The sequence below is a fragment of the Rhinatrema bivittatum genome, chromosome 4 (genome assembly GCF_901001135.1).
Source record: "Rhinatrema bivittatum chromosome 4, aRhiBiv1.1, whole genome shotgun sequence".
NCBI lineage: Eukaryota > Metazoa > Chordata > Amphibia > Gymnophiona > Rhinatrematidae > Rhinatrema > Rhinatrema bivittatum.
Genome location: NC_042618.1, coordinates 354,122,504 through 354,149,283, shown reverse-complemented (window position 1 = coordinate 354,149,283; position 26,780 = coordinate 354,122,504). Strand labels below are relative to the sequence as shown.

The following is a 26,780-nucleotide window of genomic DNA, read 5'->3' as shown; positions in this document are numbered from 1 at the left end:
ACAAATACCTGGGGATTTTTTGCCTGTACCTTGTATCCCCTCCAAACTTGCTTAGCCCAGTCATCACAGTGACAGTTTTTGGTCAGGGGTCGATTTGAGCCTGGCCAGCGCCATTTTGTACAATTAAAAGATTTTACAGTGGTGCCAGCCTCATTCGGCGGCACCACTGTAAAATCTGTTATCTGTGATTTTGGGGAGATAAACTGCTAAAAGAATAACCAAGAAATGAATGCATTTCTAAAGCAAAAGAAATCCATGGCCGCACTGGCTGAAGGTGACCTCGGAAATGACTGACATGGCTGAGCAGGGAGCAGACAGAGCAGAGAGGAGAAGATCCACTTTGCTCCCGAATCCAGTCTCTCCCCTCCTGTTCTGCAGTTTGGAGTGGACAGAGCAGAGCAGAGCTCCTTAATCCTGCCCCTCCCCGCCTGTTTCTCCCCCTCCCAGCCAGCCTGCAGGGAGCAGGAGGGGAGGGGTTGGCACAGGCACCCAGAGATTTTTCACCTGTCTCCTGAGACCCTGAGATTTCACTGAAAATCCCTGAGCCTGTGGTCAAACTGGGAGAGTTCCCAGTTCCTCCCTCCAGGTCTGCCTTTTTTCAGCAGCAACAGGCAGAGTATAGTTCATTAACATGGCTATTGTAATACCAACCAGCAGGAGTCCTAAATGCACCACATCTGGGAAGCCTCTGCAGTTAGGCTCTGGCAGAATAAAAGTTTGTGGGACTATTAAAGTAAAACGAAAAAAAAATTAATAGAAGTAATTCTATCTCCAACGACTGCGGCTGGCAGAGGAAAGAGAAGAATAAGTTTCAGTTAATTGGCAGGAATAATTTCTCCTGTACACTCTCCTTTTACAGGGAGATTTTAACCTCACTCCCTAAGGGGTAGATTTTATAAAGGGCGCACGCGGGTCCATGTGCGCCCGCTTCCTGGCGCGCGCACATGGACGCACCGATTTTACAACATGCGCGTGCCGGTGCATGCGTGTTATAAAATACGTGGGCCGCGCGCACATGCGTGCCGGCTTTTAAAATCCGTGCACGTATGTGTGGGTGGCGCGCGCAAAGGGGGAGGATTTTTTGCAATTTCCGCGCGGTGACACATTCCGGCCTTCCCCAGTTCCCTCCCAGACTGCTCCATATAAGGAGCGGACTGGGAAGGAACTTTCCTACTCCCCTACCTAACCTCCCCACCCCCTAAACCCTACTTTTTTCTTTTTTTTCTTGGTTTCACAACTTACTTCAGCTCCAGAGCTCCTGGTTCATAGAGCAGTGGGCTATAAACCAGGAGACCAGGGTTTGAGTCCTGCTGTTGCTCCTTGTGACCTTGGGCAAGTCACTTTACCCTCCATTGCCTCAGGTACAAAACTTAGGCCTGGATTCACCATTCTATCGCAGAGTGGTGAATCCAGCGAAAACGGGGGCGGGCCTGCGATAGCCGGCAGCCATCGCACCACCGCTGTGTTTTCGCTGCCGGCTTTCGTACCCAATAGCGCCACCGTGAAAGATGGCGCTATTGGGCACGCTACTGGTGACGATAACGTTACTAACCTTATCGCCGCCAGCGAAGACACCACCGAGTCCGCCTACTCGCCGCCCCGATTCCTCCCCTCGCCGCCCCAACTCCGCCCCCAGCATGCTATCGCACGCGATAAGCCTTTGAAAATGACCCCCCTTAGATTGGAAGCCCTCTGGGGATAGGGAAATATCCACAGTACCTGAATGTAATCCACTTTGAAGCGCTGAAAAAAGTGCAAAAAGCGGAATATAAATCTAAATAAATAAACAATAGAAGTAGTGCATGCAAATCTCTCATATAAGAACATAAGATTTGCCATACTGGGTCAGTCTAAGGGTCCATCAAGCCTAGTATCCTGTTTCCAATAGTGGCCAATCCAGGTCACAAGTCCCAAGGGGTAGATAGATAGCTGCTTCTCCCAAGAATAAGCAGTGGATAACTGCAAATCCACCTTAATGGTTTATGGACTTTTCCTCCAGGAACTTGTCTATACTGTTTTTAAATGTAGCTACACTAATGGCCACTTACTCTGGCAACAAATTCCAGAGTTTAATTATGTGTTGAGTAAAAAAATATTTCTCTTATTCATGTTAAATGTATTACCTAGTAATTTTTTTGTGTGTCCCTTAGTCTTTGTACTTTTTGAAAGAGTAAATAACTGATTAACATTTACTCATTCCATTCCACTCATTATAGACCTCTATCATCTCTCCTCAGCCATCTTATCCCAAGCTGAAGAATCCTAACCTCTTTAGCTTTTCCTCACAGGGAAATCGTTCTCTCTTTCATCATTTTGTTTGCCCTTCTCTGTAACTTTTCTAATTCTATATCTTTTTTTTAGATGTGGTGACCAAAACTGCCCATATTATTCAAGATGAGATCACACCATGGAGTGATACAGAGGCATTATGATATTCTTTGTTTTATTCTCCATTCCCTTCCTAATAATCCCTAGCATTCTATTTGCTTTCTTGGCTGCTGAGCAGATTTCAACAAATTATCAACGATGATGCATAGATCATTTTCCTGAATAGGGCCTCCTATTGTGGAACCTTACATTGTGTAGCTATAAATTTGGGTTACTCTTCCCTAAGTGCATCATTTTGCACTTGTCCACATTAAATTTCATTTGCCATTTGCATGCCCAGTTTCCCAGTTTGGCAAGGACCTCTTGCAATTTTTCACAATCCTCTTGTTATTTAACAACTTTGAATATTTTTCTGTAATTGGCAAATTTGATCACCTCACTTGTTGTTCCCATTTCCAGGTCATTTGTAAATATATTAAAAAACAATGGTCCCTGGGGTACTCCACTATTCACCTTTCTTCATTGGGGAAAATTTACCATTTAGCCCTACTCTCTATTTTCTATCTTTTAACCATTGGCAGTCCACAATAGGACACTGCCCCCTATCCCATGATATTTGAATTTCCTAAGAAGTCTCTCATGAGGGACTTTGTCAAATGCTTTCTGGAAATTCAGATACATTATATCAACTGGCTCATCTTTATCCACATCTTTATTTACTCCCTCAAAAAAAAAATGTAGCAAATTGGTGAGGCAAGACTTCCCTTGGCTAAATCCATGTCCCATTAAACTATTCCTATCTATATGTTCAGCAATATTGTTCTTTATGATAGTTTCCTGGAAACCCTCCAGTCCTCAGGTACCATAGATGATGTTAATGATAGTTTACAAATTTCCAATAACAGGTCTCAAATTCATTTCTCAGTTCTTTCAGCACTCTGGGACATATACCATCTGGGCCAGGTGATTTGCTACTCTTTAGTTTGTCAATTTCCCCTATTACATCTTTGAGGTTCACTGAGATTTATTTCACTTCCTCTGAGTCATTACCTTTGAATATCATTTCTGGCATGGGTATTTCTCTTACATCTTCCTCAGTCAATACCAAAGCAAAGAATTAATTTAGTCTCTGCTATGGTTTTGTCATTCCTAAGTGTCCCTTTTACCCCTTGATCATCTAATGGTCCAAATGACTTCCTTGTAGGATTTTTACTTTAAATGGACCTAAAAAAGATTTTATTATGAGTTTTTGCTTCCATGGCAAGATTATTTTCAAATTCTCTCTTTGCCTTCCTTATCAATGCTTTACATCTAACTTGCCAGTGCTTGTGCTGTTTCGTGTTTTCTTCATTTGGATCCCTTTTCCATTTCTTGAAAGATGTTCTTTTAGCTATTATAGCCTCTCTCACCTCACTTTTTAACCAAGCCAGAAGTCATTTAGACTTCCTTCCACCTTTTCTAATACATGGAATACATTTGGTCTGGGCTTCCAAGATGGTTTTTTTTTTTTTTTAATTTATACTTTATTGAATTTTTCATTTATTACATCATGAAAAAAAAAACACATTTACCAATATGTACTCCAAATATTCAAAGCAATTATGAACATTAAATAAAAAAACATTCCAAGTAATATTTTACTTAATTGGTGTACATAAAACATAGTTGGGGGAGATCTTCCATATTTTTTGAGGAAAAAGAAAACATCTATTGGTCCCTCTTTAATCTTGGGAACCATTACTAGATGACTTAACAAATATAAGGAGACTGGAGACTTTTAATTCTCTTTAAGGACCCTTACCTAAAAAAAACTAAATTCAACTTTCTAATACCGTTTTATCTGACAAAAAGGTCTCTAAATGCAGTGGGTCTGAAAAACCAAACTTTTTCCCTTTATAATTAATATAGCATACGCATGGAAATTTCAAAAAGAAAGACGCCCCTAGAGCCACCACACGTGGTTTTAAAGTCAGGAAGGCTTTCCTCCTTGCTTGGGTGGCTCTAGCTACATCCGGGAAAATTTGGATTTTAGCACCACAGAAAGAGACATCTTTGTGAAGAAAAAATTTTTGAATAGTCTATCTTTGTCCTGTTCTGACTGAAATGATATAAAAAGAGTAGCCCTATTCTCAATTATGTCTAGAGACTCTTCCAAAAAGGTAGAAATACCTATACTTGGGGGAGTCTCCGCAACACCATCTTGAACATTTCTCTCCTTTTTCTTAATAAAATAGTATATTTTTGACAATTTTGGAAATTCCCCATCTTCATACATTAATACTTCTCTAAGAAATTTTTTAAACATTTCTAATGGTGACAATAAACGAGTGATTGGAAAATTTACCAATCTTAGATTTTTTAATTTCAAAACATTTTCCATCCGTTCCAATTCTTTATGGATAATTACACTATCATGTATAAATGTATTACCCGATGATTGAACAGTTTGCATTTTCTCTTTTATATCCAAAATCTCTTTTTCACATACGGATACTTTTATCCCTTGCTCATTTATTTTCTCAGTATTAAGATTTATCACAGTGGACAATGATCTATTCATTATAGCTATATTATTATCAAGTTTAGAAATAATTTTCCATACATCGGCTAATGTAACATTGTCAGGCATAGTATCTCTAACAGTGCTACTAGAAAGAGCTGGTAAAGATTCCCCAGATAATACTTCAATAAAAGATTTTTCAATCCCTTGGTTTCCAGCCTGGGTAACCAAGCTTACTTCCAAGGGATGGATTCCTACCAGGTCTGACACCAGTTCAGTGGATGGGCTCTTACTAGGCTGCGGTGGTAATACAGGTCCTTCTCCTGGACTAATGGAAGCCAAAGATAGACTCCCAATAACGTCCTCTCTAGGATCAACCCTCTGCCTCACCACGTGTTGATCCATTGGGCCGGTACTCACTTGAGGTACTGGAGATGAAGTCAAAGTCCTTGCTTTCCTTTTCTTCCCCATCCAAAGAAAATTGGGCAAAAACAAAGTTCCTGGCCAAACTCCCAAACTCTCCCGGACTAAGCCACGCGCCCCTTCGGCACGCGCGGCTTAGGCGTCATGCCGGCGGTGTCTGCGCCGCCCCGCTGATGATTTTAAACAGCTGGGCACGCCCCTTCCAGCGTGCTCACGTCCTCTCAGCCTGCCGTCGCTGTTCCAAAGTCCTGGGGATAATGAGCTCTTTAACTCACAGATGACAACAGGAATTCCCTCCTTACTGGCAGGTATCGGGGAGGGGGGTAGCCGACAGCCCACACTCCTTGCTCCTTCTCACTCTCCCCCAAGATGGTATTTTTAAACAATGTCCATACCTGATCTAAACTCTTAACCTTTGTAATTGCTCCTTTCAATTTTTTCCTAACCATTTTCCTCATTTTATCATAGTCACTTTTTTGAAAGTTAAATGCTGTTACAGTAGATTTCTTTAGTATCCTCCTTCCAGTTATTAAGTCAAATTTGATCATGTTGTTTTTGCTATGGCCAAGTTGATCCAACATTATTATCTGTCACACCAAATCCCCTCTTGTTGATTCTTGGACTAGCTGCTCCATGAGGCAGTCATTTATTTCATCTAGGAACTTTACTCCTCTAGAGCATATCCTGATGTGACATTCACCCAGTCGATACTGGGGTAATTGAAATCACACATTATTACTGTACTGCTGATTTTGTTAGTTTCCTTAATTTCTTTTAGCATTTCATTGACTGTTTGTTCATTCTGGCCAGGTGGATGGTAAGATACCCCCACTACTATTTTATTCCTCTTTTCACCTGGAATTTCTATCCATAAAGATTCAACATTGCATTTTGTTTCCTGCAGAATTTTTATCCTGTTTGACTCAATATCCTCTTTCACAAATAGTGCCACCCCTCCACCAATTTGATCCACCCTATCATTTCAATATAATTTGTACCCAGTATCACAGTGTCCCATTGGTTATTCTACTTCCACCAAGTCTCTGAGATGCCAATTATATCTACCTCTTCATCTAATGCTATACACTAAACTCTCCCATCTTATTTTTTAGACTTCTAGCATTTGTATACAGACGTTTCAAAGTATGTTTTTTGTTTGTATTAACAAGTTTCTCATCAGTTGACAAGGGTAATATTGAATCATTTAGGTCTTTACTTAAAGGCACCTGGTCTACTTTGGCATTTATTGCAACCTTTCTACTGGGATGCCCTAATTTCCTTGTTTTCTTAGTATCCCTCAAAGATTCATCATTCCAAACAATGCGCTTCTGATCATCTGTCGGCTTTCCCCCATCATCTAGTTTAAAAGCTGCGTTATCTCCTTTTTAAAGGATAGTGCCAGCATCCTGGTTCCACTCTAAGGTAGAGTTCATCATTTCGGGAAAGGCCCCCCTTTCCCAAAATGATGCCCAATTTCTAACAAACCTAAAACTCCCTTCTCTGTACCATCGTCTAATCCAAGATTTGAGTATCTAGTGCTCTACTTGCCTCTGGGGACCTGCATGTGGAATGGGGAACACTTCTGAAGATGCTACCCTGGAGGTTCTGGATTTCAACTTTCTACCTAAAATCCTAAATCTGTCTTCCAGAACCTCCATCCTACACTTTCCTATATCATTGGTACCCACATGTACCAACACAGCCATCTCCTCCCCAGCAATATCTAAAATCCTATCTATATGATGCATGAGGTCTGCCACCTTCGAACCAGGCAGGCAAGTTACTAAGCGATCCTCACATCCACCAGCCACCCAGCTATCAACTTTCCTAATAACAGAATCACCAACTACAATGGCTGTCCTAACTCTTCCCTCTTGGGCACATGTCCCTGGAGAACTATTCTCTGTGCAAGAGGATACTACATCATCTTGAGGGCAGGTCCTAGCTACAGGATTGCTTCCTGCCTTATCAAGATGATAGTTCACCTGGAAGGAGAATTTCTCCTCCAAGGCAGTACAGGGGCTGCCAGATTGGAGGTGGGACTTCTCTACTATGTCCCTGAAGGTCTCTATATACCTCTCTGTCTTAGCTCCTCCAGGTCTGCCACTCTAGCCTCCAAAGATAGGACTCATTCTCTGAGGGCTAGGAGCTCTGCACCTGTTGTACACATATGTTGGAGTTATTTTTTGTTACTTTTGCTGAGGATGTATATAGAGGTTAGGCCATATGGATTCAGAGTTTTCACCCAGACACAGACTAGTTTGAAGGCCACAAACCAACCTCTGAGTGAACGCCTATTTACTGTTTTGCACTGTGAAATGTCTACGAACAGGCAGCAGTCTGTTTACTTAGTTATTCCACTAAGTCTATGATGAGAAAGCCTGAGAGAGAGAATGAAGGCCACACAATTGTGCCTGAAATTTGATAAGAAATCAGCAGGAGGGACATTTGTAGTGTATAAGGAGAGAGAGAGAGAGAGGGAAGAGAGAGCGCTGGACGTGAGAGCACAGGCTGATCCTTTGGAAACGTAAGCTTTCTATATGTAGCAATTGTTATTATCTACCATTACTTCTTCTGTGCAATCTGATTTTATTTGTTCTATCCTCCTATTGCTCAAATAAACTTATTTTCCTATCTGGAAACGTGATGTACTGAATCAAAGTGTGTGTGTGTGCTCTTTGTGTAGGGAATAAACCCCTGGGTTCAAGCCACCAGGTATAATCCCAGTAATTGTGTGTTTATATGGGATAAGCCCCTCAGGTAACCCCCCAATGTAGGCCTCAGTGAGATTAGCCTCCCTCCCCCGGTCAGAGCCCCTGAGAAGACAATGACCGTCAAAACACTACAATTAATCAAGATATTAATTACCCACCTTATTAACTCTTGTTCTGAACTAAACTCCTTCAGTTTAGTAAACTTATAGTAAGGAGCTTTGAGATGGCACATGCTTCCATCCTCTTCTGCTGCAAGGGGTATGGGGCCTCTGGAAGCTGGGTCTGTGGAGCCTGAAGCTTGGATTTGCTCACGGTGACCTCTAGAGTCCTCTCCCAGGGGCTGCTGGGTAGAATATGCAGGTGAGCCTTCCAATCCTCTTCTGCTACAAGGGGGTGCTGGACCTCTGGAAGCTAGGTCTGTGGAGCCTGAAGCCTGGATTCGCTCGCAGTGACCTCTCCCGGGGGCTGCTGGGTAGGACATGCAGATGAGCCTTCTAGTCCTCTTCTGCTGCACATTCACTGTGGATATCCTGTACACCTGACTAGTTAGGTGTGTCCCAAGGAGTGATCTAGCGCCCAACTAACTCCTTCACAGGTCTTTTGCTTTGAATGTACTTGAAATAGGCTTTATTGCTTGTTTTTACCTCTATGGCAAGCTTCTTTTCAAATTCTCTCTTAACCTGCTTAATTACTTTTTTACATCTAATGTGCCAATGCTTATGCACTATCCTATTTTCCTCATTTGGGTCTGTTTCCATTTTTGAAAGATGCCCTTTTGGCTATAATTGCCTCTTTTCTCTTCAAAATTAAAACATGCTGGTAGTCATTTGATTTTCCTTCTACCTTTTTTAATGCATGGAATACATTTTGCCTAGGTTTCAAGGATAGCAATTTAACATCCCTGCCTACTGCAAGTTTTTAACCTTGTGAATTTCTCCTTTTAATTTTTGTCTTGACAAATCTCCTCATTTTATCATAGTCTCCCTACAGCAGTAGTTTTCCATAGTATTCACTGTCTAGTGATTTTGTCAAATGTATTTTCACTATTATCACTGTTGCCAAGCAAATCCACCACCTTTATCTCTTGCATCAAATCTTACATTGCACTGAGAAGTAGATTTAATATAGAACCTGATTTACTAAGGCTTTTCTCCCATTCTGAGTCTATGGGAAAAATGCTTAGTAAATGAGGCCCTTAGTTCCTACTCTTGGTTCCATGACCATAACCAACAGCTTTATGAAGCAATAATTGATGGCCTCCAGGAACTCTCCCATGTATACCCTGATGTGATGGACAGGATACAAAATATAGTATAGTAGTATGGCTGTATAACTGCACACAGACAGATGTAAAGATCCTCTGTTCTTAAGCTGGCCCCGACCAGCTGTGAAAATGATGAGAAGGCTGACAGTGCTGCTCATGGATCCATACATACTGTATGGACAATACCTGGGAATCACACCTTTTACTATGCCAGACTAGACAAGGACTGACCCATAATTCCTGGGTTTCTTGTTCCCTGCTATCAGCTCCCCTTCCAGCTGACTCAAGCCCTTCAGCAAAAAGGACATCCAGTCGCTGCTTAGACTGAAAGTACCTGAGGTATTCTGTCTGAGTGAATAATCACTGTCCCTTAGTAAAATTCATGTTTTATTCAGCCAGTGTCTATAGCTTGACATGCCTTTCAGTCATCTGCTAATCACATACCCCTTATGCTGCTCCCTGCTATCCCACGCTGGGACTGTTTCTCAGGCATCTTCACTCCTCATACTTACCTTTTATGAAGGGAGGTGCATTTGGTTCTTGTTGGGGTTTTTTTGGTTTGTTTTTTTTAATTAAAATATCAGTGGTATGCTTTCTTGTCTACAGTGCAATCGTCTCTCTATATAACACTGTGAACTAGTATATAACTCTCATAGACAATTGTTTAACAAAGCAGCTGCTGCTATAAAATTTAGAATTTGAGGATTAACCCTGGGGAAGGGGGCAGGGCAGGTGTCAAGATATCATTGTTGTAAAGGCATACACACATGCACAGAGCCACCCCTGACCTCTACAGAGCTTCAAATTCTTGTTGGAATCTGTAACCCGTCTTCCTGTCCATGCACATACCCTAGTTTTCAGTTTTAAATGACCATATCCCTGCTATCTGACATGTTTTCTCCAGAATAGCACAGCTATACAGTACATTGTCAGGAAGCTGAGCTAACACCCCATTTCCCAAACCTTTAGATATTCAGCTGTGGATATGTAAATATAGCAATATCTTTTGAGCAACAAGAAACCAAGCGCTGATTGTTTGTTTTTTTTTAATTGTAAGCCAAATGATTCACCACTAAATTACACATTATTCTTCTGTAGTCTGCAGACAATATCCAGGCTCCCAGCTTTTTCTCACTGTTAGTCAGCACACACACACACACACACATTTTCAATGTTCCCTAGATATTTCAGCGCCATTTCTCCCAGGTCCGGAAAGCTACAGGCATACTGCCAGCATTGCTACGGTGTTTCCTGACTGATGTTTCATGTGAAATAACCTGGAAGTGTTGTTATGGAAACCCATTGGCCAATGGGTCGTTGGCATCATGATAAGTCTCATCCCCCCCCCCGCCCTACAGACAATGCGTGTCCCCCCATTCGTCTTGCTTTTTCCTGCAGGGGCTAACAGTGAAGACAGCGATGACCAATCGTGTCTAGTTCTGAGGTTTAAAGAATGAGCTCTAATTAATGGAGGGTCTGATGTGGAAGGGCTCCAAGTTGTGTATGGAATAGGGGAGTTCTGGAATTCTAAGGAATGAAAACCTTTTCCCCGTCTGAAAGGAAGGCCTGCAAAAGCTAGTGAGTGTGAATCTATCCACTAAAACAAAAAAAAAACCAAACCATGTATGTGTTGACACACTTGCAAACTAAACATTTGAAAACATGTGCAGTATTTGTTAAAAAAAACAAACAAACAAACATGACATCTGTCAACAAGTAAAGGCATTTGCTATGGTTGTATTTCAAGAAAACCATTTTCTTGTTGACAAAGTGCTGAGGTTTCAGTGATGAGAACGTAAACGTAAGTTGTCCGTGAGAGACGGAGCCCACTCACAGGTCACGAACAAAAAAAAAACCAATGTAAGGGGGAAGCTGTTGGGGTTTCGTTTTCTTCAGATTCCACTTTTCCCCTCAGCCATACACGGTAAAATATTGCAGACACTATCTATGAAGAGTATTCTGAGATGATAAGCTGATATTCTGAGGGAAATCCTCCCCTGACTTTCGGAGTTCGCTCTCTCCCATGCCAAACCTCTAACCCGACTGGGGCAGATTGTCCTATTGGTGGGAAGGGAGTAAAATCATACATTCCCTGGTGGGCAGGTGTGCCAGGCTCCCTGAGAGTGGGGAGAAGCAGGAGGGGAGGGGATGGAATAGGGAACAGAGTAGTTCCTTGCTCTGCTCCTTCCTGTCCATTCAAATTTCACCCCTCTCCTTTCCTCCCTGCAAGACAGGAGGGAATGGGCTGGACAGGGAGAAGAGTGACTCTTCTTCTGACTTTTCCAGCCTCTGCCTCACTCCCTCTCCTCCTCTTCCCCTGCAGGCTCCCTGGAAGGGAAGGGGGCTGGAGCCGGAAGCAAAGGATGAGGGAGCTTCCTCGCACAAGCCCTGAGTGCTTCTGCCTAGGGTGGGGGAGAGCTCTTGGGGCCAGGGAAGGAAGAGGGTGCTGAAATCATCCCTGGGGGAGTGGGAGGGGAGAGAGAATGTGTATGGGTATGGGGGGGGGGTGTGGAAGAGAGAAAGTTGCTGTGCATACCCCTCCCCCAAGCCATGCCTCCATCTCAGGTCAACCACAACTCAATGCAAGTTATGGCATTTGCAAAGAGGTGGCTGAGTGGGGACGGAGGGTGGAAGAAGGGTTTGCTCTTCCAGGCTACATGCAAACACGGTGCACTGGGATGTAAGCGGGCCTAACAGACAGGCCAATGCAATAAAGGCGTGTCCAGCCAAGCACATAGTTTTACTCTTGGGTGAGCGTGCGCTCTGCGTGCATAAAATTAGCCAATGATGCAGCAAGGATATTAGTGCTTTCAAAACGCGTGTCCCAACAAATGCATACTGGACAGCACCCAACGCAGGTAAATTAAACGGAAATAAAGACATTAGCTATTATCGCCCAGTGCAGGAAAGTGCACCCAAAGAAGACTGGGTGCCCAACGCACATTTTTTTTTTTTTTATGTGGGAAAATTAACTCCAGCTCTGAAGGTGGAGTAAAGTTTACTCGCAGACAAGGGCTCATGAGAAATATAAAATTGTGGCCCTCTATGTTGCGGTAAATGTGCCCCTTTGTAGGGTAGGATTATTTAGAGAGATTAGTACAAGATTTAGTTATTTGGGGTTAGAACAAAAAATAAAAAATGTATAGAGGGACTAGTGGAGTGTAGCATGATGATTAACTAAAGGACACCTTACAAAACCGTGGGTGATTCCTTTACTTTTGGTAAAGAGGCATTGCAGATTTCCATAACTTTGTGTAAACAATGCACTTTTGATACGAACGCACAGTTTAGATGTCCGTGCGCCCGATGCAATATACTTTTGAGTGCCAGAAATGCACATTTCCCCCTAGCACACCCTTTTTGTGTACCACTCCAATTTCTTTCTTATTTGAATATTGCATCGGGAGTAAAAGACATGTGGCTCTGCGTGCGTTAGGAAAACGGGCGTTCAGTAGGAGCGGCTGTTTTTTTGCTCGCATCTTTTTGCACTGGTCTGAGAATCTGAAGTGATGTAAGTGCTGATCACATTTACAAACTAAAAAACAAGAGATTGGGTTAGAAAACTAACCAGTTGCAAAAGAGGAGCCTACTGTAGACATGTGGCTAAAGGAAAAATCTAGTGAAAGACTAAGCACTGAAAGGCATTTGGAAAGTGGGTGAATGGGTCAGCCAGGTGTGTGTGTGGAGAGAGGAGCCTGGTGTGCAAAGGGCTGAAGCTAACAGGAACCACAGGTGAGGAGGAAGGAAGGAGACTGAAACACTGGTGAGATGGTGAAGGGGAGGGAGAGAGCCTCCGCCCCCTCCTGCATGCTTTCCTCTCCTCTGCCTCCTTCCTGGATGACTTTTTCCCCACAATCTACCCTTGAACTTGAGACCCTTCAGTCCTCAAGGGCAGCAAACTGGTCTGATTTTCAGGATATCCCTAATGAATATGCATGAGATAGATCTGCATACAGTTGAGGCAGGGCATATGCAAACGTGACTCGTTTAAATTTGTTAGGGTCATCCTGAAATCCTGACTGGTATAGGGCTCTCGAGGACCAGCCTTGATGAAATAGTCACCTTTTCACTACAATATCTAAACTTATTCTAAAAAAAAAAATGATTTCCAAACCCTAACTAGGGACAATTTTTAAACGATGCTAGCCTTTTGGTTTTATTGGTCCCTGGTGGCAAAGCTGTGAGAAGAGCAGCTCTCTTCAACAAGGAGAATTATTTAAATCAGAACTTGTGGAAGGGTCAAGCACTTAATAAAAAAAAATCTGTTTTAGAAAACGTTAACACCTGAGGAAGATTCGTAGATGCTCTGCCCTCCCTTTTACTTTTGCTGGTGTTTTAACAGGCAAGGCAGTGTGTGTGTGTGTGTGAGAGAAGCAGTTCAACAATTCAACCTGTCATGTCCATATACCAGCTGCGATAGCTGCTTTTGACCTGCATTAATATCCTGGAACTTAAGTGCTCCGTGCGCTGAATCGGATTCCCAGCATCACCTTGAGTGATGCAACTTATCATGAGGGCAAGGAATAGATCCGGAGTCTATCAAAAACTGATAGGAACCCTCTCAGTTGCTACAACCAGCCAAGCCCCTGCGAAATACAGCGCACAGGAAGGGGGGCTGGTGACAGGTGCCCGGGATAGGCAGGGAACCTCCCTTCCAAATCATGCGCCTAACCGCGATGGGAGCAAGAAAGCAGAAAACAAGGGACTCCTAAGAGGATTCCTAGGTATGACAAGACAGAAAATAATCTACCAGGAGATCATAGCAGCCAAGTAGCATAAGGGGGATGTAAAACAAACAGTGCAAGCCCGGGAGCATGCCCCCAGGAAAATAGAGTTTGTAGGGCAATAAGCAACTGATGTCGGAGATTTATAAACACCACGTCCACCGATCCCAGGGTACTATAAATAAACTTAGGGCTCACAACCAGGTCTTCCCTAATTCCCCTAGAAAGGACAGACATATTATAGGCAAAAGGTAAACAAGAGGGATTCTTGCGCTTGAGTTAATTAGTTGTTGGCATTGCCTGGAGTCTGCAGCAGGTGGGCTGGAATGAAATGACTTGTTCGAGGGGGGCAGGAGAACTATGGGTGGTACTTGCAAAAGCCACACTGACAATCGCTATTAACACGTCTGATTATCTCAAAATTGCGTTTCTCCAGTAAACACGCAGACCCCAGAATGTTTTTAAGAATGGAGATTACATTTTGGGGGCATCAATGTCAATGACTTATTCCAAGGAAAGGGGGTGGGGGGGTGGGGGGGGATGCTGTCTGTCTTTTTGAATCTCCAGATCGGGGCTTTTTTTTTTTTTTTTTTCTTCTTGCTTTCTCTTCCCGCTTGGGACGGCGCTACCGCTCCCCCCCCCGCCCCCCCGCTCACCTCCTCTCCTTGGCCGAACTGCAGCCCCAGGTCCACGAAATGTTCCACCCGGATGAAGCCGTCGGCATCCTCGTCGCACACGTCGAAGACCTGCTTCAGCTTCCGCAAGAACCGCAGCAGGTTCTCCGGCTCGCCGTCCATGCTGCCGCCGGCGCCCCCCCCCCCCCCCCTCCCCGGGGGCCGAGCAGCGGCAGACCTAGCGCGCTGCCGCCCCCGGCAGCAGCGGAGCCTCAGCCGCCATGATCGGCTGCAGCCGGGGAGAAACAGCAGCCGGGTGACATCACGCGCGCTGCCCGCCGCTGGAGGGGGGAGGGGGAGGCCACCGCACTGACCTATCACAGCCTCCCCTCGTCTCCTGCAAAGCTGGACCAGCCTTGCTCGTCGCTGTCCACCCCTTTTTTTTTTTTTTTTTATTATCTTTTGCTTCTGGCTTAAACCGTTTCCCCACTCAGGCTGTGTCTTCCTCCTGTCCTCTAACTAAAAGGTGCTGGGCCCAGAGAAAGAGCGTTGTTGGGCTACCGAAGTGTTCGGGTAAACGCAACGGAGCTAAGCAAATAGGTCCATCCAACTCGGCGCCCAGTCGTTGGCAGCGGCCGGTGGGGCGCACACAGGTGTCTCTGGCAGATCCCAAAAAAAGTAAATCGATTTCCTTTTACTCGCTCCCAGGGACAGCAGTAGCGTTCTTTAGTCTAACTGGATTGCAATGCTTCAAGGAGTTTTCTTCAGGGACTTGCCCAAACCTCACTTAAACCCTGCTATCAGGCCGATACAGTAAGGAGCGGTAGGAAGAGCTGCGTTAGTGCTGGGCGCACCCGCGGTTGCCGCACGCACAGTCCAGCTCACCTACTGCTCGATACTGTATGTAAATAGCTTGCAAATGCAAGCTGCGTCTAAGAAGCGTCCGTGAAGTGTTAGGCCCACGCAACCCATTTTACTGTATAGAGCGCTATACAGTATCCTGGGTGCGCTGGCCTAACGCTTCACAGACACGCTGGTATCTGTCATTTCAAATGACATTTGAAATGACAGGTACCAGGAAGTGGACGGTTCTCCGACGCTCGGGATTGCCAGTCCTCTCTCCCCTCTTCCTGAAGCAAGCAACAAAAGCAGAAAAAAGCGAAAAAAAAAAAAGTAGCAAGAGAGAGAGGGGAGAGAGGACGGGCAATCCTACACTCGGGATTGCCAGTCCTCTCTCCCCTCCTCCCGGAGCAAGGCGCAAAAAGCAGCCTTGCTTCAGGAGGAGGGGAGAGAGGACTGGCAGTGTAAAGCAACGAAGCGACTTACTTTTTTTGCAGCCCCCCTCTGGAGACGGACATCGCCGAAGACAACCGCGGCTCCCCTGCCTCCAGCTGCCCACGAAGATGGACGCATCGCACGGGCGAAAGCGGCCCCTGTGCGTGCAATTGGGCCGCTCAAGGCGTGACATCACGACGTTTGGCGTCACGGCATGTGACGTCACGTCTCTCTCTTGCAACTTTTTTTTTTTCGCTTTTTCCCGCTTTCGTTGCTTCGGGAGGAGGGGAGAGGACTGGGGCTGCCCCGGAGGCCAGCACCCATGGACGCGGCCAGGGCAGGTGAGCTGGGGCTGGGGAAAAGTTTGCCACCTACCCTTACCCCTGCCTCTAATGCAGGGGTAAGGGTAGGCAGTAAGTTAGCAGGTTAAACGCACGGCAAAACAGCAGGGTAAAAAAGCGATAGTCGGGGCACGCATTACTGTATGGGAGGGAATAGCTAATTCGATCGTTTACTTGTAATATACATGCTGCGGGCGGAAGGGGTTACCCGGTGATTTAAGGACGCAGTAAGAGTAGGTTAAAGGGGATAGTGTATCGCGGGTTGGACTAACGTGGCTGAAAAGTGAGTAGATAGCGGGTTAGGAGCAGGGTAACCGCGGCCGCACTTTACTGTATTGACCTGTATGTTAGTCAACAGCAACAGCTTGAGAGTGCGCTGTGGAAAAAAAATATATATTTCCTACCATTTGATAGTTTCATGGATTGTCCCCCTTCTTTTAGCATTATTTTAAAATGTAAATATCTGTCCTATATTTATGTGTTCCACCTCACTCGTATTTTATAGATGCCTGTCATGTCCTATATCAGCTCTGTCCTTTTCCCTAGGTAGCCTTTCATCATAGGAGAGATGTTCCATCCCCTTTATCATTTTTGTCACCCTCCTCTGCACCTTTCCTAGTTCCGCTATGTCTTTCATGAGATGGAGTGCCCAGAACTGCATCAAGACACAGTCGCACCATAGATCAATACAGAGGCAATATGATATTTTCCATTTTATTCTCCATTCCTTTTTGGATCATTCCTAACATTCTGTTTGCTTTTTTTTTTTAATGTTTATATTTATTTCATAATATTAACATAAGCAAATCAACTTACGCTTACAGAAATACTGCAGCAACCCCAACAAGAAAACACATACAATGTAAAACATAACATATAAGAAATAAATAATACATGAGGACCCGAGGACATAATTAATCCATAATTATTCTATTTGCCTTTTTAACCACAGCCACAAACTGAGCTGAAGATAATGTATCCTTTTTATTTCAAGAACTCCAAGGTCCTTTTCTTGTGCACTGTGCACCTGTAGCCGGAGTTATGTTTTCCCCTATGTGCATCACTTTGCACTTTTCCACACTTAAATTTCATCTGCCATTCAGATGCCCAGTCTCCTGCTCACAAGATCCTTCTGCAGTTCCTCATAATCTGCTGCTATTTTAACAACTTTGAAAAATTGTGTGTGGTCTGCAGATTTTGGTCCCCTCACTCATTCCCTTTTCCAGGTCATTTGTGAATATGTTGATAAAGCACTGGTCCCAGGTACAGATCCCCACGGCACACGACAGACAGTTACTAGTGGCGTGAATGACTGGGCAGCAAGTAATTATAGACTCAGCCGTTCAAATTCAATCAGCATCAGGCATTATGAGCGTGATTTCAAAGCTAGATTCCAATAATTATATTAATTGGAAGTTCCCTATCACAACAGCACTCACAGTGCGGGAGTTGCTGCCATATTTAACAGTGGAAAAGAAAATGCAAGTGGCAGCAACAGAGAACAAAGCTTATAAAAACTGGTTCAAAAAAGGACAATGAAGTAATGCATAGAGATGCACATTCATTTTTAAATGACATGAAAAACATGATGAAGCCCAGTGATTCATTTCATGTTAAAAACAAAAAGGAATAAAAAAAACTCCTTTTTTCATTGACTTTCATTTCTGTGGGAGGATGTGCCGCAGAGGATGAGAAGGAAAGTTTGGAAGCAGAAGTTAATAGATTTGTTTTTCCTACTGGAGGGCTTTGTGAGAAGAGGAAGAGGGAAACATGATAGGGGTGTTCAGGCCAAAAAATATCGTTTTATTTTTATCTCACGTTGTTCAGGAAAAAATGTTTGTGTCAAACCGGGAAAACCCCAATTGGCCCTAACAAACATCCCACCCGGGGGTCTCTGAAGACCCCCATCCCTCCTTCCTGCCACTCCTGGAGGCAGATGAAGTTCTACCAATAAAGGAGATAGCTGTGAGGAACCTAGTGCAGCCCCTCAACCCTTCCCTTTGTTGAAAAGCAGCCTCCCCCCCCCCCCCCCAAAAAAAAGTCAGCTTGCCCACCTTCCTGATCCCCCCAGACTTACTCAATCTGCCCTAGTGGTCTAGTGGGGGCCCAGAGCTATACCCTATGCTCCGGACCCATCACCCACCATGTTCCAAAATGGCTCTACCTGACCTTTTGTCCCTATTAAATGACAGGAGCTGCCAGCACCAGTTTGGAAAATGGTGGCCATCGTGTCTGGAATGTAGAGTGTCGTTCCAGACCCCCACTAGAGCACCAGGGCAAATTGAGTAAGTCTGGGGGAAGGGGATCCGGAGAGTGGGTGGACTACTTTTCAACAAAGGGGAGGGGTTGGGGGCGAGACTGCACTAAGGTTCCTCACAGCTATCCCCTCTACTGGGAGAACTTCAGCTGCCTCTAGGGCAGCAGAGGGTTCAATAGTGGTGGTGTTAGTACAGGGAGTCTCCAGGGTCCCCTGGGGTGGCATGTTTGTCAGGGAAACCAGTGCGCACTATTTGTAAATAGTGCATACTAAAAACAATAGAAAATAAAACAAAATTTCATGTTTTTTTCTATCATTGACATTGCCTATGTTATTTTAAATAAACGCACATCCCTAAAATATAGTAAGACAAAGAGTTCCTCTAGGCTTAGAGTGAGGGTAGCCAGGGATATTGACAACTGGACCTGACTTTTCTGGTATTCACTTCTATTGTTTGCCTGAAGGACCCTACTCTGATAGGGGACATGCTTAGCTATGTAGACATGATAATAAGGGGCTTCCTGGGATCTTTTGATTTCCAGTCACCCTGAGTTGGTTGTGTATTGGGAAAGGGGAGAAGGGCAGCACAAACTTTATCCTGTCTCTCTCACCCACACACCCCCCTTACATACGCCCTTTCTTGCGTTTATTTATTTAAAAAATGCACGTGCCGCGCATCATCCTTAGCACAATGTGGCACAGAATTAAAAAATTCATAAATAAAACAAACAACAATAAAAACAACAAATGATTTATTTATTTGTTGAGTTTTATATACCGTCATTCGGTAAAGCCATCATAACGGTTTACAAAGTTCAAATTGCAAGACTTTTAACAATTGAGCAAAAGGCATAACAGGAAGCATATTAAACAAAAAGAGAGACATCCAATTGCAAAGATATTAACTGGAACTTGCACTATGGATTGCCCTAAGGGGTGCACAAAGTGGAGAGCCCCCTTTGTTGTGCCCCTTCGGTGCGCGACGCATGGCGTGCGGCGCCCAGTGGCAAGGCGCCATTCAACAGTCGGTGCTGCCCTTGATGACGTCGGGGGCGGGGCTCCCGATCGGGTCTCTCTCTCTCTCTCTCATCGCTATTCCCTTTCATTTGTTGATGTTTTTCTCCTTTTCTTTTCTCATGGCAGTGGAGATGTGCTGCAGGGTGCCCAGAGATGGCGGACGGGCTCCCAGTTCGCGGGCACCCGGTGGCAAGGCGCCGTTCAACGGTCGGTGCTGCCCTTGATGACGTCGGGGGGGGGGGGGGGGGGCAGGGTTCCCCATCGGGTCTCTCTCATTGCTATTCCCTTTCATTTGTTGATGTTTTTCTCCTTTTCTTATGATACCCTCATATCCTCACTGCTTCAGATTAAGTGATTGCAATAGTTGTTACGGTCCCGGTCGCAACCGGGGCCTTACCTGCCCTTCGCCGGCCCCGGCGGCGCAGATGCCGGCGGCGTTCCTGCGGAGGCCTCCCCGGGAACGCCCTTTCCCTAGACGTGCGCGCAGGAAGGGGGCTGAAATAGCCCGTTTCCCGCTGCGCGATGCTCCTCCCTCTTCGATGACGTCAGACGCCGTCGGGCATTTAACCCCAGCGTCTGCTCCCACTCGGGGCCTTGCAACCGGGTTCCACCGTGGTCCCTAGTTGCTCCAGGCCCCGAGGTGTTCTACAGTGCCTGCCTGCCTGCCTGCTACAGTGCTTGCCTACCTGCTACAGTTCCTGCCTTCTTGCTACAGTGGTCGGGCCCCTGCGGGCCCCTCCCGGGGGTGCTCCGGTCTCCGCTACAGCTCCTGCCCGGTTCCAGTACCTGTCTTGCTTCAGCTCCCATCCGGTGCCAGTACCTGTCTTGCCTCAGCTCCAGTCCGCTGCCAGTACCTGTCTTGCTTCAGCTCCAGTCCGGTTCCAGTACTCGCTTTACCTGTCCTTATCCACTACCCGCCTAAGTCCCAGCGGCCGGGCCCCTACGGGCTTCTCCTGGGGGGAGCTTCGGCTTCCAAGGGTGAAGCCACCTAAGTCCCAGCGGTTGGGCTCCTACGGGCTCCTCCCGGGGGAGCACAAGCTTCCAGGGTGAAGAGCATCGTCTACGTCCTGCCAGATATCTGCCTCCCGACCTGCTCATATCAAGAGACATTAGAACACCTTATCTCTTGCAGGTCGCCCCAAGGGTCCACTAAAACAGCTTATTCACAACAATAGTTACAATAATTACCTCCTGACCAAAAAAACATAATTCATATACACACCTCCCATGTTTCTCTTTCCTCCTCTTCACAAAGACTCCAATAGGGTAAACAAGCCTATGAACTTCCGCTTCAAATTTTCCTTCTGATCCTTAGCAGTATATCTTCCCCTAGAAATGAAAGTCAGTGAAAAAAAATCATTTTGGAGGGTTTTTATTCTTTTTTTGTTTTTAAATTAAATGAATCACTGGGTTTCATCATGTTTTTCATTTCATTTAAAAACAAATATGCATCCCTATTAAAACATGCATTACTTCATGCATTACACATGCATGCAGGCTCTCTCACACACATCTTCTCACTTTCTCATACACATACAGGCTCTCACTCTCTGTTATGCAGACGTGCGCGCTCACACACACATTCTCTCTCTCTCAGGGCCTCCCCCTCTCTTCTTGGCTGCAGTAGGATGGGGTCTACCATAGCACCATTGGGACTCTCTTCATCCATAACAGGATGAGGTCTACTGCGGCCCCGGCAGGCATCTCTTTGGAATCCTGCGGGCACTTCGGTAATCACATGTCTTCAGCAAGGTGAGGCAGTTGCCCCAGGTGGGGGGTGCTTTTTACAACCTTCAAAATTTTGCTGCCTGATGTGGTTGCCTCATCTGTCCTAATGATAGAACTGCCTCTAGATACTCCTTCATGACCTAGGTGGAAAAGAGAGCTTGGAGTCAGGTATATGGGTATATCAGTGATGGATTTAGGTTTTTTTTCCACCCTTACTTGTGTCTGTACAATTTATTTTGCTTTTATTGTATGAGGAAAAGATTTCTCACGTGTTAGTACAGGTAGGAAATCTCAAAGATGGGAAGGAGATGGGGGAAAGGACAGGGGATTGGTGAGTGAGAAGAAGAGAGAACCAGAGACGGGGGAGGAAAGCGAGAGTGGACTAGGGATGGGGAGAATGGGAAGAGGTAGGCAGGGATCAGGGGCTGGAAGATTTGGGATTGGGGTGGGAGAAGAGAGAGGTAGCATGGAATGGAGGTTCAAAGATCCTAGGGATAGAATCCAAGATCATGGGACAGAGGATATGAATTATGGAGGGGACAGGAGGAGGGAGGTGTCCCCATTATGCACCTATCCTGCATGCCCTTTCTAACCTCCCAATCAATCTGGTATATATACATACACCCAACACCAATCCCTTCTATGTCACACACACAAACACTGACTCCGTTCTCCCCATTCCTCTCTCTCTCTCTCATATACAGACATATGCACCCCAGTCAACCTTCTCTCATCTACCAGCCCCTCTCTTCACCCCTCAATGATTCCCGCTTAGTCCCTCCTAACCTCCCCAAAATTATTCCCCTTTGCTCCAGACTCTCCTTCTCCCACCTGTTCTCTGCAGCTGCATAAGGAAGCAGAGAGTTGTTCTCTGCTGAGTGAAATTCATCACTGCAGGAAGGCCTCAATCCTTCAGGCAGCCTGCTGCCCCCACATTTTTTCCACCCTAGGCACAGACCTAGTATGCTTATTGACAAAGCCAGGCCTGGTGTAAGTTTACACCCAGAGGTGTCCATGTGCTGTGTAAAAAGTGCTACGGCATGCAATGATCTGCCCCAGGCTAAAGAATCAAGAGAGTCAATGGCAGAGGGGAGAGTCATACTGATGTGCCTGGATTTCCGATGACTTATATAGCATAATGGTTTGGTCCCATTCACCATGCCTATCAACAGAGCAGAAACCCAGTTTGTTTAGATTCATAATGGTGGGAGCTAAGTTAGAAAAGCTTCAAAAAATTACCCTTATTTCATCTGAGGAATGAAATAAAAGTCATAAAATATGTGCTGGGTTTCTGTTAGTCCCCTACTAGAGTTTGTTAGGATTTTACCATTTGATATGGAGAGATACAGTTTAGGGATAGCGAGTTTGCAGCTCCCCCATGTGGAGGCGAGCAATGGAACTGCCTGTTAGTTTAGACAGAGGGATTATCATTTTACTCTCATGAATCCCTTTTTGCTTTCGAAGAGACAGCATGTCTTTCGCTGGTCTCTGACTTATCTTCAAACTCCATGGAGGTCTTTGTTTTGAATGAGAGTTTCTTTCCACCCTCTCATTCCACTCCTTAATCTTCGATTACGTAGTAGAGTTAGACGTGCCAAATCCTTTTGGACTCAGTTAAGCTTATTTAAGTTTGCTCTTCAATTCAATGGGAGAGGTTCCCTTCCCGCAAGGGGAACCTGAGATCACCAATAACCAAGGAGAGGAAGACTTCCAGCCACCCTGCGAGAGGAGGAAGAAGGAGAGGAGAGGGACCACATTAATGGCCCATGGATATCTGTTGAAGATTTGGAGATGAGGGGAGATACTATAAGAAGAAGTAGGAGATAAATGACTAAATACTAAAAACTAATCGGAGAAAATTCTTTTTCACTTAACGCACAATTAAGCTCTGGAATTTGTTGCCAGAGGATGTGGTTAGTGCAGTTAGTGTAGCTGGGTTTAAAAAAGGTTTGGATAAGTTCTTGGAGGAGAAGTCCATTAACTGCCTTTAATCAAGTTGACTTAGGGAATAGCCACTGCTATTACTGGCATCAGTAGCATGGGATCTTCTTGGTGTTTGGGTAATTGCCAGGTTCTTGTGGCCTGGTTTGGCCTCTTTTGGAAACAGGATGCTGGGCTTGAGGGACCCTTGGTCTGACCCAGTATGGCAATTTCTTATGTTCTTAGATTGTGGTAACTTGGCAATAGTGGCTTGGGAAACAGCCAAAAGGAATAAGGAGGCAGACTTTGGCCGTTTTCTTTATTTACAATTTATTTATAGTGAAAGAAAAGTTAAACAAACATATGCAGCTCACCATAAGTTCAGGTAGCACACATAAAATGGGTTTCTGTATGCTCCTCGGGGCTTCTCTAACCCTTCTAGGCCCTACATTCTTGTACTGATGAGAGGATCCTCCCTTCACCAAGGATTCCTTGCGAGTCTGGATCTTAAGGAAGACTGAGTGAGACAACTGTGCCCGGTCCCTTAAGGTGGTCTGAGGGAGTTTCCTATAGACTCTCTCACTTATCCTCCCCCTCAGCTCACCCTTATTTAGGTGAGCACTTGCCAAGGGCACCTCTTGGGACAAGAAATGTGCATTGGTGTTTTCCTTTCGTGCCCTATGTTGTATTTTGTAGTTGATTGGCTGTAGGGCCAGGAACCATCTCATCATCCTCGCATTGGACTCCTTATTTCTATTTATCCAAAGGAGTGGTTGGTGGTCCATTACAAGCATGAACTGCTGTCCCAGCAGGTAGTAGTGCAAGGCTTCTAAGGCCCACTTGACTGCCAAGGCCTCTTTCTCGATGGTTGAATAACAACACCTTTTCTGTGGCATCAGCTTCCGGCTAATGTATACCACAGGATGTTCTTGGCCAGGCTGCCCCTAAGCTTACTTTTGAAGCATTGGTCTACACTGTGAAGGATTCGGTGAAGTCCAGACTTATCAGGACCAGTTCAGAGCATAACGCCTCTTTCAGAGCTCAGAAGGCCTTCTTTGCTTCAGCTAACCACTGGATCTTCTCCGGTGCTTTCTTCACCAATAGCCTTGTGAGAGGCTCCACCTTCTCTGAATAATTGGGGATAAATCTTCTATAAAACCCTGTGATGCCTAGGAATGTTCTCACTTTAGCTTTTGCTTGTGGGACTGGTACCTGGGTGATCACCTTGATCTTCCAGGTCTGTGGATGAACCTTGCCCTTCCTCATGGTATAGCCAAGATATTGGACTTTTCCCCCCCTAGGAAGCACTTCTTAGGTTTGTCCGTCAGTTCTGCTTTCCTCAGACTGGTTAGCATGACCTGGAGTTGGCTTAGGTGTGTCTTCCAATCTGGTCTATACACCATGATGTCATCCAAATAGGTGGCTACGTACCCTTGATGTGGGCGGAGCAGGCAGTCGATCAAGCGCTGAAACATTGCAGTAGCACCATGGAGTTCAAAAGGGAAGACAGTGAACTGGAAAAGTCTCCCGGGCGAAAAGAACACAGTCTTTTCCTTTGCTGCTGGTGTGAGAGTCACCTACCAATACCCTTTTGTAAGTCCCAGGGTAGTGACAAACATACAATCAGCTCATCCACTCGAGGCATCAAGTATATGTCAAACTTTGAGACCTCGTTGACCCTTTTAAAGTCAATGCAGAACCTTATGCTGCCATCTGTCTTCAGCATCAACATTATGGGTGAGGATCAATCGTTAACTCCTCTATAACTCTGATCTGGAACATCTCCTTCACTTCAATATCAATGACACAGATCTGGCATCAAGAATCCTATAGGGTTGGTGCTGCACAACAACTCCAGGAGGTGTTGTGCAGCACCATGCTGCACCAGGCAGGTTCAAGAAGATCTCCTTGTTTTGCTTCACCAGCTGCTTTAAGACAGCTGTCTGTGCAGTTCCAGACCACACATCTGTGGAACCCACTTCTTCAGAAGGTTTACATAGCAGATCTGAGTTCTCTTTTGTTTACCACTCTAGTTTTTTTAATAGCCTACAGCACCTAGCATTCCCAGGACACCCATCCAAGTAGTAACCAGGCCCAACACTGCTTGGTTTCTGAGATCAGATGAGATGAGATCAGGCATATTCAGGGCAGTATGGCCATAGGCCAGAATGATGAGGAGGTACTTATTTCCTCAAGTAGATATCTCTAGTGGTCCCACAAGAAAAGGGGTCTCGACTATAGGAATTAGTATGAGAGGTGCTGCCCATACCCCAGCAGGCTTGATGAGTTAGCAAGTAGGGCAGGACCAGCAATACAACTGGACTTATTTATGTAGACCAGGGCAATAGAATTGTGCCAATATTGCCTCCTAAGAACATAAGAACATGCCATACTGGGTCAGACCAAGGGTCCATCAAGCCAAACATCCTGTTTCCAACAGTGGCCAATCCAGGCCATAAGAACCTGGCAAGTACCCAAAAACTAAGTCTATCCCATGTTACTGTTGCTAGTAATAGCAGTGGCTATTTTCTAAGTCAACCTAATTAATAGCAGGTAACGGACTTCTCCAAGAACTTATCCAATCCATTTTTAAACACAGCTACACTAACTGCACTAACCACATCGTCTGGCAACAAATTCCAGAGTTTAATTGTGCACTCACTGAAAAAGAACTTTATCTGATTAGTTTTAAATGTGCTACATGCTAACTTCATGGAGTGCCCCCTAGTCCTTCCATTATCCGAAAGAGTAAATAACCGATTCACATTTACCCATTCTAGACCTCTCATGATTTTAAACACCTCTATTATATCTCCCCTCAGCCGTCTCTTCTCCAAGCTGAACAGTCCTAACCTCTTTAGTCTTTCCTCATAGGGGAGCTGTTCCATCCCCTTTATCATTTTGGTTGCCCTTCTCGGTACCTTCTCCATTGCAACTATATCTTTTTTGAGATGCGGCGACCAGAATTGTACACAGTAGGGATGTGCATTCATTTGCAACGAAATAGGAAATATAGACGATATTTCCTATTTCGTTGCATTTCGAGGGGTCCCTGAAACAATAGGAAAACCCACAAAATATTGTGTGGTTGTCTTATCATTTTGGGGGGGGGGGGGGGGGGGAGAAAGGGCACATAAAAAAAAAACAACCCACCCCAACACTTCAGATTTTATTAATTACAATCCCCTACCCTCCCGACCCCCCCAAACTTGCCTAAAGTCCCTGGTGGTCCAGCAGGAGTCCCAGGAGCGATCTCCCCCTCTCGGGCCATCGGCTGCCACTAATCAAAATGGCGCCGATGGCCCTTTGCCCTTACCATGTGACAGGAGCAATCTGTGCCATTGGCCAGCCCCTTTCACATGGTAGGAGCAATGGATGGCCCGCACCATTTTTTTAAGATGGTGCAGCCTGTCCATTTCTCCTACCATGTGACAGAGGCTGGCCAATAGTACAGATAGCCCCTGTCACATGGTAAGGGCAAAGGGCCACCGGCGCCATTTTGTTTACTGGCAGCAGACAGCCTGAGAGCGGGAGATCGCTCCCGGGACCCCTGCTGGACACCAGGGACTTTAGGCAAGTTTTTTTTTTGGGGGGGGGGGGATTGTAAGTAATTAAATCTGAAGGGTTGGGATGAATTTTTTTTTTTCGGTTTGGGACAGCCGAAGAAAAATCGGC

The 26,780-nt window shown here is 45.2% G+C and overlaps 1 protein-coding gene and 1 pseudogene across 1 annotated transcript in view; both read right to left on the bottom strand.

Annotated features, from left to right (window-relative positions):
- RAB11FIP4 (RAB11 family interacting protein 4) overlaps positions 1 to 14,882 on the bottom strand; it is a 351,994-nt gene extending 337,112 nt beyond the window's left edge. The window contains exon 1 of the mRNA XM_029600704.1: positions 14,610 to 14,882. Coding sequence (XP_029456564.1) covers positions 14,610 to 14,750 — 141 coding nt within the window. The 5' untranslated portion in view covers positions 14,751 to 14,882. The remainder of the gene's footprint in view (positions 1 to 14,609) is intronic.
- A 10,266-nt stretch (positions 14,883 to 25,148) lies between these two features.
- On the bottom strand, positions 25,149 to 25,269 carry LOC115091378 (annotated as a pseudogene).
- Between the last annotated feature and the right edge of the window lie 1,511 nt (positions 25,270 to 26,780).